The sequence below is a fragment of the Lagenorhynchus albirostris genome, chromosome 4 (assembly GCF_949774975.1).
Source record: "Lagenorhynchus albirostris chromosome 4, mLagAlb1.1, whole genome shotgun sequence".
Taxonomy (NCBI): domain Eukaryota; kingdom Metazoa; phylum Chordata; class Mammalia; order Artiodactyla; family Delphinidae; genus Lagenorhynchus; species Lagenorhynchus albirostris.
The window spans coordinates 145400564-145414081 of NC_083098.1; the positions used below are offsets into that span (position 1 = coordinate 145400564).

The window sequence follows — 13518 nt, forward strand, 5'->3', positions numbered from 1 at the left end:
GACGCTGCAAGTTCTATGGTGGGTTCAAAGGCGACGCGCGCTGTGGAAGCAGGATGACGGGGGTGGCAGGAGCTGGACCGTGTGCTGGCTGCAGGGGGCGCTCCGGGAGAAGGTGGCCCTGGGCAGGGCCTGCGGGAGGTGGAGCGAGCAGTGCAGCCCTGGAGAGGGGTATTCCAGGCGGAGAACAGCCAGTGCGGGGCCTGAGGTTGGAGGACCAGCCCAGAGGCTGGAGAGATGGCAGAGGAGGTCAAGGGCAGCTCCCAAGTTCATCACGTGAAGCCAGAGAGAAACCACAGCCCTGCCCGCGACTCTCAGCCCAGCCCCGCGCCTCCCTCCAGAAGGATCAGGGTGGGCGTGCTGACCCCTGGTCGGGGGCGACCTGTGTGTGCAGGGTGCCGGCTACAACGGGTGGACAAGTGGGAGGCAGAACGCGCAGAACCTGGACCTAAACCGCAACTTCCCCGACCTGACGTCCGAGTACTACCGCCTGGCCTCGGCCCGCAGCATACGTGGTGGCCACATCGCCATCCCACAGCACTACTGGTGGGGTAAGGTAGGAGCCGCGCGCGCCCCTCTGATGCAGCCGGAGTCTCCGGTGTTCTGGGACCCTCGGGGGTCATCCTTCCCCAGGGCAGCAGAGGCTGGCGGTGAGCAGCCTTGGCCTCTGAGCCTCGGTTTCCTGCCTGCAAAATGGGGATGGTTCTCACTGGGCCGCCGGTGGGATTGGGGGAGCGTGTACCGAAAGCACCCGGAGTCTGGCAGGTGCTCAGGGGCGGTGCCCCAGAGGGCTGCCTGAAGGGGGTGGCATCCCCAGGAGGTGGGCAAGAGAGTTCCAGGCCAGAGGATGGGCACGTGCGAGTGCCCGGTGGGGCCTGTACGGAATCCTGAATCTTGGGCGTGGGGCTGGGTGGTCGGCGGGGACGTGCCCCATCCTGAGGACTGCCTCGTCCGCCTGGGCAGGTGGCCCCTGAGACGAAGGCGATAATGAAGTGGATAAGGACCATCCCCTTCGTGCTCTCCGCCAGCCTCCACGGGGGCGACCTTGTGGTGTCCTATCCCTTCGACTTCTCCAAGCATCCCCAGGAGGAGAAGATGTTTTCTCCCACGCCTGACGAGAAGGTGAGAGGCCGGGCAGAAGTGCTGTGGAGGCAGGAGAGGCAGCAGTGTGGGTGGTGCCCTCGGGGCCCCGGAGTCCCTCCGGTTCTGACCCGGTGAAGCCCATGGAGCTCTGAAACATTAGGAGCCTTCTAGGCCCACCTCCAAACCCCCTCCTCCAGGAAGCCTTCCAGCCAGCTGGAAGCAACCCCTCCCTCCTCTGACTGCCTCCCTTCCATCAGTGTCTCATCTCGTCTGGGAGCTCCTGGGGTGGGGACCCTGGCCGAGTGCCCTCCCCCCAGGCCGCCCCGTGTCTTCTGTCCTCGGGAGGCTGGGGTTCCGGGCAACACCGGCAGAGGGCAGCACTGCATCGTGCACGGCGCCCGGCTGGCTCCTGGCGCCTCCCTCCTTCCTGTGGGTCTGGCCAGTTTGTTAAGGGTCAGGTACCCTGGGACTTGAGGATGCGGTGGGATCAGAGTAGGAATTTTGGCCCCAGCGGTCACGTGGGCCCTGAGGAGACCCTTCAGACCCTGCTCAGACCAGCAGGGCATGAGACCCGTGATGACGGCCGGACCCCTCACCAACGCCGTTCTTCCCTTCCCCAGGGACACCCCCTGCCCTGACTGATAGTAGAGGCTGGTCTCCTGGGAAGGGCATGGGGGTTGAGGCCAGGCAGTGGGTGATCTTCGGCGGGTCACGGCCGAGTGCACTGGAGCTTAGCTGCCCCAACTGCCCTGATGCCCCCCCCGCCCCCAGGCCAGCTCCTGCCCTCCCACCCCGTCAGGAGGCAGGAGACTTCCCTGCCCTTCCGGGAAGACAGAGTTTGATAGTCCTTCCTTGACCAGCCCGGGGAGGCTTGGGAGGGTCTGAGCTGCCCGCTTGGTCACTCAGCAGGCCCCCTGGTGGCCCGGACTCGGGGTGGAGAGCGAGGCCTGGCCTCTGCTGCCTTCTCACACTTTCCACCGGTACTGGGGCAGGGCAGGGAGGGTGGGACTGGTCCTGGACAGACCCGTGCCTGGAGCTGGCTCCCCTCGTGTTCTCCTCCTGTGGCCACCCAGAGGTCGACCCTGCCTCACCCTGTCCCTCCCTGTGTGTGGCCGGTCCCGTGGACTGGGCCCTGGGCCGAGGGTCCTAGCTTAGGGTGGGAGACGGAGCCGGAAACGGGAAAGGATGAGAAGGTGTGGCCTGGCCAGAACAAGGGGCTGCCCAGGAGGCCGGGGACGTGCAGGGGTGGGGTGTGCGTGTGTGTGTGTGCGTGTGTGTGTGTGTGTGTGTGTGTGTGCTGGACCCTCAGCCTTAAGGTGGACTTTAAGGAGGGTGTCCTGAAGGGGCAGCTACCGCAGTGGAGCCTGAAAGGGCAGGTGGAGACTCCGCCAGACCCCCAGGAGTGAGGGTTCAGGAGCCCCTGAGCCCTGGCCTCCCTGGGGAGGCCCAGCAGGGCTGGGCTGGGCCGGCCTCCTCCAGAGCTGGGGGCGCAGAGCCCGTGTCTCCTGCGATCGTTCCTGCACTTGTTCATCCTCGCTCCCACTCATCCATTCAGTCACTCGTTCACTCCCTCCTTCATTCATTCACCCAGTCACTCCCTCACTGACTACAGCCAGCACGGGCCTCGCACCTGGAGGGGTGCCAGGGTCTATGCTTGGAGCTCAGCCGGGGCCCCCCGGGGTGGCTGGGCGACCTCCGCTGTGCCTGGCCTCCGCCCGCTGTGCTGTCAGGGATGAGGGCCAATGCCTGGGGGAGGCCTGTGTCCTCCAGGCAGGAGGAGCCCCTGGCCGCTGGACTCAGCGTCTCTGGATCTCAGGGGCAGGTGCGTGAAGACGCCTCTGGGGGGAAGTTCGCCTCCAGGAGTCCCCGCGGAGTCAGAACCCTGAGAACTTCCCCGTCAGCCATCAGTCATCGATCATCAATCGATACTCCTTCAGCCCCGCAGCCAGTGGTGGTCTCTGTGGAAACCAGGGTCCCAGGAGAGGCTTGGGGAGTGGGGGCCCGTGAGGAGGGCTTGGCCAGGGGGACCAGTTAACGCCCCCAAACTTCCACGGTGCCCGGTGGATGGGGGCCAGCGCCTCAGGGCAACGTCCAGGCCGGCCAGGGCTGCCTGCCTCGCCCCCCTCTGTCCCCCTCACACCTGCCCTTTCTGCCCAAATCCTACTCCCCAGCTGGGTTCAAGCTCCGTCCTGCCGACCAAGCCCTCCCTGACGCAACCCACCCCCAGTGGGAAGTAGCTGCCGTGTATCCAGGTCCCGGGCAGCCGGTCCTTCTCCGTGGCCCTGACTGCGATCCTAGGCCCCTCGCCAGCCCATGTCTGCCCCTCCTAGCAGCCCACTGCACCCCACCTTGGTTCATCTGGGGGGGTCATTGTCTCTGTGTCCTTCCGCCACCGACCCACCACCCCGCCTGGACTCTGGGCGGAGATCCTGCCCCCAGGTCGGGCCTGTTCCCAGCCGGGCCTGGGGCTCCGGCTCCCTGGGGTTGTAGGGACTGGTGGTGACTTCCCCTGCTCTCCTGAGGAGGCTGACTGACAGGTGACAGGAGGAGGCCCCAGGGCAGGATGGAGAGAGAGACCTTCGAGAGGGGCTGGCCCCACCTACGCCCCCCAGCCTAGGTCCCGCCCTGCAGACAGGCGGTGGAGGCCCGGCCACAGTTCCAGAAACAGCCCCGTCAGCCCCTGGACGCCTGGCTGAAGATGGTTGACCACAGCCCGCGGGTGACGGGGGCTGCTGGCAGGATGGCGGTCCCTGACTGCCCACCTCGGTGACTGAAGGACGTGCGTGGCCTTGTGTTTTGGGTGCTTGCTTTGCGTCTGTGGGACCGAGTTGAAACTGCAGTCTTATCCCTGAGAAAGTGGACTCATCCTTCCCCAAACCCAAGGTCCCGGGGTCTGAGTCGCCAGGAGAGACTCTCGCTCTGGCCTGGAGCAGCCCCCCGTTTCTGACCCCACCTGCCCACCTCCCCTTTTCTTAAAGAGGGGTGCCCAGCCCAGGACAGACCTCTCTCAGGGCCGCAGGGCCTGAACAGGCCCAGCACAGGTGGGCCCTCCTCCATCTGACCTCTACCTGGAGCCTCCGTCCTGGGTCAGACCCGTGTCCGGTCCTGGGACGTACAGGTGGCTGAGTCCAGCCTGGGGGAAGGACCTGGCGGCCCTGTGGGGTGGGGAGTGGAACGGGGGAGCTCTGGGCTGGGGGAGGTTAGTGGGGGGGGCTCCGCACCACCCAGGAATCGGGGTCGCACCCAGACGGGCCCTGCCCCCGAGGCTCCCCAACAGGGGGTGGCAGGCCCCGTGAGCTGCATCCCAACCGTGGTGGGCACTGCACGTGGTTATGGCAGCGGGCCGGTGGGCGCCCGCAGGGGCTGCCTGTCTCCTAGGGAAATGAAGTGACGGTTGTCATAGCCATTCGCTTGGGGGATGAAGTTAGTGAAAATGAGCCCCATGCCAGCCTCCCGCCTCTCCCGAGGCCTGCCCTCTGCACAGCGGCAGGAAACGCTTTATAAATTGCAAAGCCGACCTCCAGGTGCCCTGCCAGTGTCCCCACAGGGTGACCCCTTCTCGAGAGAAAGCCCCCGCTCCCTAGCCAGGTGCGTAGGGGCTCCACGATGCACCCACGTACCCACCACCGGCGCCCCGAGCTCTGGCCGTCCCGCCTCCGGGCCTTTGCACGTGCTGTGCCCTCTGCGTGGACCCTGGTCCCCCTCCCACCCGAGCTGCAGGTGTTCCCTGCGGTGGCCCTTCCTCACCCCACTGCCCCCAGCTCGGAGGGCGTCCTGCAGAGTGCCCACCTTCTGGTCTTGCCCTCGAGGGGACCTCTCTCTCCATCTCCTTTCCAGATGTTCAAGTTACTGGCCAAAGCCTACGCCGACGTGCACCCCATGATGATGGACAAGTCGGAGAACAGGTGTGGGGGGAACTTCCTGAAAAGGGGCAGCATCATCAACGGGGCAGACTGGTACAGCTTCACGGGAGGTGCGCCCTGGACCGGCGGGGGCGGGGCTGGATGGGGCGGGGCGGGCTGGTGCCTCCTCCCAACAGCTTCTCCTGAGAACAGGGAGAGCAGCAGGGATGCCTCACGTGTGGGGAGACTTACGCTCTGGGGTGGGAAGATTAGGGCGTGGCTGACCTTAGTTCTCTCGCGGCCTTGGTGAAGTTCACGTGCGCCCGTCGTGGAAGGGCTAGACTGTGACTTCCCCATGGCCGGTTTTGTGGTTTATTTAGTGGTCACTTAACATCTCACGGTTCCACCCGTGACCAGTTCTCTTTTGCCTTTTGGGGTTTAGTAGGGTTGCCCGATGGAATATGGGATTCCCCAGTTAAATGTGAATTTCAGAGAAGTAAGGAAGAGTTTTTAGTTCTGTATAAATACTGTGCAAGTCCCAGAGATCACACGGGATATACTTACACTAAAACCATATCCGTTGTTTCTCTGAAGTGTGGGAGCAGGTGACACCCTGTGTCATGGGGACACTGGAGGCTGGGCCCGCGTGCTTCCAGGTGGTGCCGCCAGCCCTCCACGCACACCCTGTGTCATGGGGACACTGGAGGCTGGGCCCGCGTGCTTCCAGGTGCTGCCGGCCAGCCCTCCACGCCAGCACGACCCTTATTATTCATGTCACAAGAATAGGACCAGCTCGAGGGCCACGGCACGTGGTAGAGCTGGGACCCGCCCTGCCTGTGCCCCCCCTTCTCCTGTGGAGGCGGAGACGGAGGCCCCTCAGCTCCCGTTCCAGAGCCACTTTCACGCCCTGCTCAGCTCAGCACCCCTGCTGCCCACGATGGCACGTGTGGTCCTTCCCGGGGGTCAGGGAGGCTCCTCTCCCTCCCAGGATCCAGACGGACGGGCCCCCTGACCCTCGGGGGGTGGGCTCCGAGTCTCAGGCATGACCTGTTCCTGGGGTCTGCAAAGGCCCCACTGGGGGGCTGAGCCCGGGAGAGGCCAGCTGGGCTCCCCTCCCTCGGGACACGGACCCAGGGAGGGCATGGGGCCAGTGACCAGGGACAGAAGGGCCATCTGCAGGGGAGTGTGGCCTCTCTGTGGACGTGAACGTTAAGTCGGGAAGGTGGCCGCTGGGTACCGGGGTTCGGAGCAGGCTCTGAGGCTCTGAAGCTCTGAAGGCCGGGGCTCCCGCTGCCCCATCAGGGCCCAGGGCTGCCACAGAGCCCGGCTGCAGCTTCTGCTGGAGAAGACCTCCCAGAGCAGATGGGGTGGAAGGCAGACACGGGGGGGGCGGTCAACCCCACTTGCTCCGACGCCTCTGCCGTCTCCCTGGCTGGCCGTTGGCTTCGCTGGGCCAGGCTCACCCGGAGATGAAGGTAGTAGGACCTTCTTCCCTGGGCTGTGCTCGGGACGGTCCAGGTAAATGGACGTTATCACTGGGGGTTCAAGCCAGGGGAGGGCCAGCAGCTTGGGCCCCAGGGGCACGTCTGGCCCCCACATGCTCCCAGCTTCTCTGCTGGAAGTGGGCCTGCTCCCTACCCCCCAAGGGGCCGCAGGGATGCTGCGTGAGCCCGCGGACGTGGGCGCCAGACCACTTGGTCCACAGTGCAGCTGCCCACTCCCTGGACCTTGGGTGGGGGCTGTGGCGTTCCTGGGCCTCAGTCTGCTCATCTGGGAGGCGCGGTAGGACCGCAGCCCCTCCCAGCTGCCCGGCCCAGGGCCCTGCAGGGGCCGGCGTTGAGAGCCACCCACTCTGTGCTGCAGGCATGTCCGACTTCAACTACCTGCACAGTAACTGCTTTGAGATCACGGTGGAGCTGGGCTGCGTGAAGTTCCCCCCCGAGGAGGCCCTCTATACCATCTGGCAGCACAATAAGGAACCGCTCCTGAACTTCGTGGAGATGGTGAGCTCTGGGCAGCCCCCGGCGCCTGGCATGGGGAGGGCCAGACCCAGGCCGTGCGTAGGGGCTCAGCGCCCGAGCTGTCACACGATCACACTGCACTTGTTTATTCGTTAACCACCTGTGTTCACGAGTGAGGATTCACCGGCCACCCTGGGGCGGCTGGGGACACCACGGGGCATCCAACAGGGCCCCCAGTGCAGGAAAGGTCTCAACAAGGGGAGTGCAGGGTCCAGGGCAGCCCAGGAGAGGCACCTGACCCAGCCTCAGAGGCCACGGGGGTCTTCCTGGAGGAGACGGCACCTGGGCTGCATCTTGAAGAAGGAGGGAGATCAGGCGACAGGACAGGGACCCCTCTGGCGGGGGGACAGCACATGTTAGAATTCAGTGGGATGTTTAGGCCTGCAGGGGCGCCGTGGCCAGAAGAATGGGGCAGGCCCTGGTCGGGGATGGGCCCAGAGGTGATGGCTGGGCAGCAGGGTGTCTGTGCGGTCCAGGCAGGGCCTTGTGCGATCTGCCCCTGGGACTCAGAGGGGAGGTCACAGGCTGCTGGGGCAGCAGTGAGGCACCCGGACTGAGGGGTAACCCCCCCACCAGTTATGGGGCTGAGGCCACCCAGAGGTGGGCAGGCTGTGAGCGGGGGCCTCAGAGAACGTGTCTACAATCACCCATCGCTGGACCCCGAGAGCCAGGTCTCCCAGTGGCCTGGTGGCTGCGTGGGGACCGCATGCCGCAGGTCCCACTGCCTCTCCCAGCCCTGCCCCACCCCTCAGTCTCCCCAGCATGGCCTGCCACCAGGGCTCTGAATAGGATAACGCTCATGAAAGGGACACAGGAGCTCAAAAGGGAGCGACAGTGCTTTTGTATTACAGTAGAAGCCTCTATATTTTGCTTATCCCTGAGCATTTTTAAGAATCATAAAGATGGCATGTTGCCGTAGCGTCCCGGTAAGAAGCAGGTCCTAAGAGGAAAACAGGATCGCCCGAGGGAGACAACGAGGGTCTGTGAGCGCACAGAGCTTTCCGTTGGTGTCCACGTGTCGTCGAATCCTGACACCAGTCCTGGCCAGGGGATGGGGCTGCCCCACTTTTTAGATGGAGGAACAGGGGTGCTGGGGGAAGGATCGTGCTGGTCCGGGGTCGCTGGGCTCCTATCCTGGCTCACAGAGGCTGTGATACAGCCAGAGGAGGAGACAGAGGGTCAGAGAGTGACCGGGCGGGTCCAGTGTCACCAGCCGCTGCGCAGAGCTCGAACTCAGATGTGCCTGCCCCGAACGCCAGTTCTGTTGTCGAGCCCCCTGCTTTCTGGAAAGATCAGGAACCTTCCTCCAGGCAGGAAGGAAGCCGAGCCTCCGGACCAGCAGCTGCAGCAATAGGAAGGAAGCAAGGCCGCGGATAACAACTGGGCGTTGTTGGCACTGTTCCTTCTCTGCGGCTGTGCCGGTGACCTCGCCGCGGGGCCTGGGCATCATCGATAATGGCTCGAGGCCAGGCCTCCTGGCTCTTTTCGTTTTACGGCTGTCTGGTGAAAATGAGTTTTAAGGAGTCTTAAATGGAGCTGGGATTGCTCCGTGGATATTGTATGTGAAGGCTCGGGGTATAAAGATTTAATAGCAAGCGCGATACCGTGGAAGGCCGGGCAGCACATGGCCGGGCGTGGCCGGCCTCCCAGGATGGCCCCCAGGACAGCTGCCCGGGCCTCCTGATAAGGATCCGTCTGTCGTGTCCACTGAGGCCTTTTGCACAGTGATCCTGACCAGGCCTGGGTGGGGGGCGGGGGGAGGGGGGCGTCTACATCCCCCTGGACAGGAGGGGAGGGGCAGGCACGCCATCTCTCCTCCTCTGCCTGAGAGCTCCGCGTCCCTGGTCCTGCGTGAAGGTGACTCCTCAGCCCGAGAACGAGGTCGGACCAAAATCTCGCTGGTGCGTGCTGGGATTACATGAGGCCCTACTGTGTGCTGGTCTCTGTTCTCAGGCCGCGGGGGAGGGGAAAGGGCAGATGACATCGCAGTGAGGTCAGGGCTGGGAGAGTGGAAATCAAGACCGTGGGACCCCAGAAGAGGCCCCTGATGTGGCCAGTCACGGAGGGCTTCCTTGAGGAAGAGGAGTGTGAACTGTGTCTCTAAGGGGGAGAGGAATAGGCCAGGTGAGGGAGCTGGTCAGGTGCTCTGAGCAAAGGAAGGGCCGGGATGCAGGCTGGGGGTCTGGGGGCAGCCTCCGGGGATAGGGCAGCGCCCATGCGCTGTCTCCCCTCCCCCCAGGGCGTCCCGGCCGCTTTGATGTGAGCTTCAACCTCTGGTTGTTTGCGGCCCGACAGAGCAAAGGGTGTTCAGCGTGTTTGTTGCTGATTGTTTCAGGAGAACTGTGCATGGGCTCAGGGCTCCAGGAGGTGATTTCTTTGGAAAGTGCGGCTTCCTAGTCTTACTGTGATGTGCGCAGGAGCTGCAGGGCGTGTGCTCGGGAATGGCTGTGCTTAGGGCCCACCAGGAGGGTGGGCCGTCCTGCCTCCAGCTCGGCCGCTGCGGCTCACGTGTATTAATTCTTATTTCCTGAGGTGGGCACGGTGACCCTGTGTTACAGATGGGGAGAGTGGCCCGAGATGCCAGGTAGCTTTCCAAGGTCAAGGAGCGGGTTGGTGCCCGGCCAGGACTGACACCAGGGTCCAAACTCTCGGGCCCGTGTCCTCCCGCTGCCCCACGCTGCCTTGGGGCCTCGGCTCAGGGAGAAGCTGCCACACCGGCTCTGCCTGGGAAGGCAGGGGGCTCAGCGCTCATGGCCCAGGAGATGATGTCAGCCAGACCCCCAAGCTGGACTGTGGGCCATTCACAAACCCAGGACGGCGTTGATTGCCGCAGGGGGACCCCAGAGGTGGGCTCACTGGTCACCCTCGCTTCACAGATGAGGAGACCAAGGCACAGAGAGGGGTGTGGCTTACTCAAGATGGCGAGGCGACTGGTGCAGAGCTGGGATTAGCCAGGCTGTTTCCCTGGAGACGGGTGGGGACTGGCTGGGAGGGCTGCCGGGCGCTCAGCAGGGTACGTGCCGTACCCATGCCCTGTCCTTGGTCTCCTCAGGTGCACCGGGGCATCAAAGGCGTGGTGATGGACAAATTTGGCAAGCCAGTCAAAAACGCCCGGATCTTAGTCAAGGGCATCCGTCATGACATCACCACCGGTGAGCACTTCCTGGGGCCACGTGGTGCCGGCACCTGCAGTGCTCGGAGCATGCCCGCCGCTCCCTCCGTCCTGCGCCGGCCCAGGGGGGTGAGGGTGGGGAGCCCTGGGGTCTGCGTCCACCGCGAGCTGTGTCTCCCGCAGCATTGGGTCCAGCGGGGGGTTAGGGGTTGCGCTCACGTCCTGGCTGCCAGTGACCATCGATGCGGATTCCATGTTCCTCAAGAAGTGACTGCTGGGCAAACCTTCTCAAAGACTACAGGAGGGACCCCGCTGGTTCCTATCCTAGAGCTTACATCCCGCTGATAAGCTGGGGTGCCCATGTGGGCTCCAGGTGCCCTCAGGGATTTCACAGCTGATTTGAAAAATACCGTACATTGTGATGTGAGTTCCTTGTGGAAACAGTCCAGAGGAGGGAGGGACTGCTAACTGTGTGGGGGATGGAATGGTCTGTGAAGGCTTCAGAGAGGAGGTGCTGCCTAAGCATGGTTTTGATGGATGAATAGGAGTTTGACAGAGGGAGCATGTGGGAAGGACATTCCAGGCCAATGCAGAGGTAGACCTTTGGGGTCTGCTGCCCCCCATTACCCATCATCAAAAAGCTATCTGAGCCCAGGTCTGAGAGTCATTTTCATTCCATCTGTCCACAGCCCCAGATGGTGACTACTGGAGACTGCTGCCCCCAGGGTCCCACATCGTCATTGCTCAAGCCCCTGGCTACTCCAAGGTCATCAAGAAAGTCATCATCCCTGCCCGGATGAAGAGGGCCGGCCGTGTGGACTTCATTCTCCAGCCGCTGAGGATCAGACCCAGAACGTTCCTTCTCGGGCCACGGAGAAGTGGGCCCGGAGGTGCCGGCCCACATAGGGAGCCCGAGGAGTCCAGCCAGGAGCCCCTGGGGGCCCGGAGACAGCCCGCGGCCGGCGGCAGCAAGCCCTGGTGGTGGTCTTACTTCACGTCGCTTGGCCCGCACCAGCCTCGCTGGCTGCTCAAGTACTAGGCCCCCCGCCCCCCACGCGCTCTCTTGCTCTTGATTCCATCCTCCAAAGACATCCCACAAAGCCGTGTTTGTTTTATTAAAGTGATGAGACGCTCTGTGTGTGAGGCCCTGCAGGGGAAGACACGGTCCCTGGAGGAGAGAGGGTCGCTTGGGCAAGGGCTCCTCTGTCCCACAGGCAGCCAGTAGCGGGGTTGCCCTTCAAACCCCTCTGTGTGTGGCCCATTCCCAGAAGGTGAGGTCATAAATCCAGAGGGACCTCTGCTTTACAGACCGGAAACCGAGGCTCAGTGGGGGCCGTGACACCCCAAGGTCACACATGGAGAGGGTGGTGCCGGGCTGGGAGCCGAGACTCTGGGTCCTACAGCTGAAGGTTGTGTGTCTGGGAATATGTGGAGGTTGGAGGCCACGGAGACAGGCAGGGGGAACCTGGCTGGGGGCGTGGCGGGTGAGCAGCAGGTGACCCCCTCAGAGTCACAGCCTCAAGGGCAGGAGAGCTGGCAAGAAGCGTCGCCCAGGGCTTCCCTGGTGGCGCAGTGGTCGAGAGTCCGCCTGCCGATGCAGGGGACACGGGTTCGTGCGCCGGTCCGGGAGGATCCCACATGCCGCGGAACAACTGGGCCCGTGAGCCATGGCCGCTGAGCCTGCACGTCCAGAGCCTGTGCTCTGCAATGCGAGAGGCCACAACAGTGTGAGGCCCGTGTACGGCAAAAAAAAAAAAAAAAAGCAGCATCACCCAATGGTCACACTCAGAGACTCCTGACTCCAGGAGGGAGGGTCTCCCTCAGCCCCATCCTCATCCTATGTTGCCACCAACTCAGGTCCAGGGGTACCTGAGGCCCCAAACTCCCCACAGGACCCCCTTCTGGTCCGCTTCTGAAGTTAGGTGGGTCTGTCGTTCCTGGGATCTATCAGGCAGGGAGTGAGGTAGCCTATCAGAGAAGGCTCGTAGAGAGCGTGCATTAGTCAGCTAGGGCTGCGTAACAAAGCACCGCAGACCAGGCCTCAGACCACAGACACTTGTCTCCTGGTCTTGGAGGCTGGGGATCTGAGTCAGGGTGTCAGCAGGCTGGTTCCATCTGAGGCCGTGAGGGAGGATCTGCTCTAAGCCTGTGTCCTTGGCTTCTAGATGGCTGTCTTCACCCCATCTCTTCACATCCTCTTCCCTCCATGCCCGTCTGTCTCTCTATCCAAATGCCCTCTTTTTATGTCTTATTGGATCAGGGTCCACCCTGATGGGCTCATTTTAATTTGATCACCTCTGTAAAGACTCTGTCTCCAAATACAGTCACATTCACAGGTACTGGAGCTTAGGCCTTTGACATATAAATTCCGGGTGGGAGGGGGCACGCAATTCAACCCATAAGAGAAGTGGGATCCTTGCTTGCTCCTGGCTGTGTTCTTGGGCTCCTTTGCCTCCTAGTGTCCCTGGCCTGGGCAGGGTTGACCCCACACACAAGTGTGTTATCCCTCTGGAGCAGTGCCTTCACCCCAGCTGGATACCAGCCTGACCCTTACTAGCACCATCAGCATTGTGGGATTGCTTCCTGTCAGCCTGGGCCAAAGCCAACAGGAACAGGCATGCTTCCGACGGTGGGTGGTGTTGCCTTTGCGGAGGAAGGTGCAGGAGGGGGCGAGGGCATCCTCCAGTCACACAATCCGGCCCCCATACAGCGGTTCACAGTTTGCAAAGCGAGGCACGTGTGGGCATCCAGGAATGATCCGGAGCTTTGGTCAAACATCACGGCTTTCGGAGCCCCTCTACTTCACATTCCCCCACTCATGTGTCAGTGGTCCCGAAGACCAGCAGTTATTTGGCCCTACTGTGTACTGGGCACTCTATCCCTGCTGCACGGATATGGGTACCACCCAGAGAGCTTGTGGGACGAGCCCAGGACCTCGCAGCATGTGGGCGGCAGCTGGACCCCTCCTGCATGACCCGTGTGTGGGGCTCCTGCTCTCCCGGCATTTCTCACTTTCTCTGCTGATCACAGCCACCTCCCAGAGTCGGTGTGAGAGGCAGAGACAGCTCTGTCCGGCGCCTGGTTCATGCCAGGTGCTGAGGGCAGGGCCCCAGAAATGGGGATGAGGACGGGGAGATGGAAGACCAGGAGGCCAGCCCCTCACTCATGCTCACATCACCTGTCTGTGGCCAGCAGAGACACTGTGGGGGCTCCTATGTCCTTTCGATAGAAGCCAGGAGTCCTTGGCAACACCCTTGCCCTCTGACAGTGCCCTGAGCCAGGGCCCTCTGGCTCCACCCCGTCTTTTCAAGTCTCCTGGTTTCTATCGTGGGAGATGACGTTTAAAAATGTAACCTGCACACCTGGCTCCTCATTTTCCCCCGGGGGTTGGCCATGGCTTCCAGGCCCTGCAGAGGACATGTCACTGAGTCTAAGCTCATGCTGCTTGCAGCGCGACAGGCCA

At 63.0% G+C, this 13518-nt stretch overlaps 1 protein-coding gene across 2 annotated transcripts in view; it reads left to right on the plus strand.

The window, feature by feature from the left end:
• CPZ (carboxypeptidase Z) overlaps positions 1–11177 on the plus strand; it is a 24270-nt gene extending 13093 nt beyond the window's left edge. For both annotated transcript variants that reach the window (XM_060147452.1, XM_060147453.1), the window contains 6 exons: positions 392–553; positions 961–1119; positions 4918–5053; positions 6786–6925; positions 9996–10095; positions 10745–11177. In XM_060147452.1, coding sequence (XP_060003435.1) covers positions 392–553; positions 961–1119; positions 4918–5053; positions 6786–6925; positions 9996–10095; positions 10745–11094 — 1047 coding nt within the window. In that variant the 3' untranslated portion in view covers positions 11095–11177. The remainder of the gene's footprint in view (positions 1–391; positions 554–960; positions 1120–4917; positions 5054–6785; positions 6926–9995; positions 10096–10744) is intronic.
• Positions 11178–13518: the final 2341 nt, after the last annotated feature.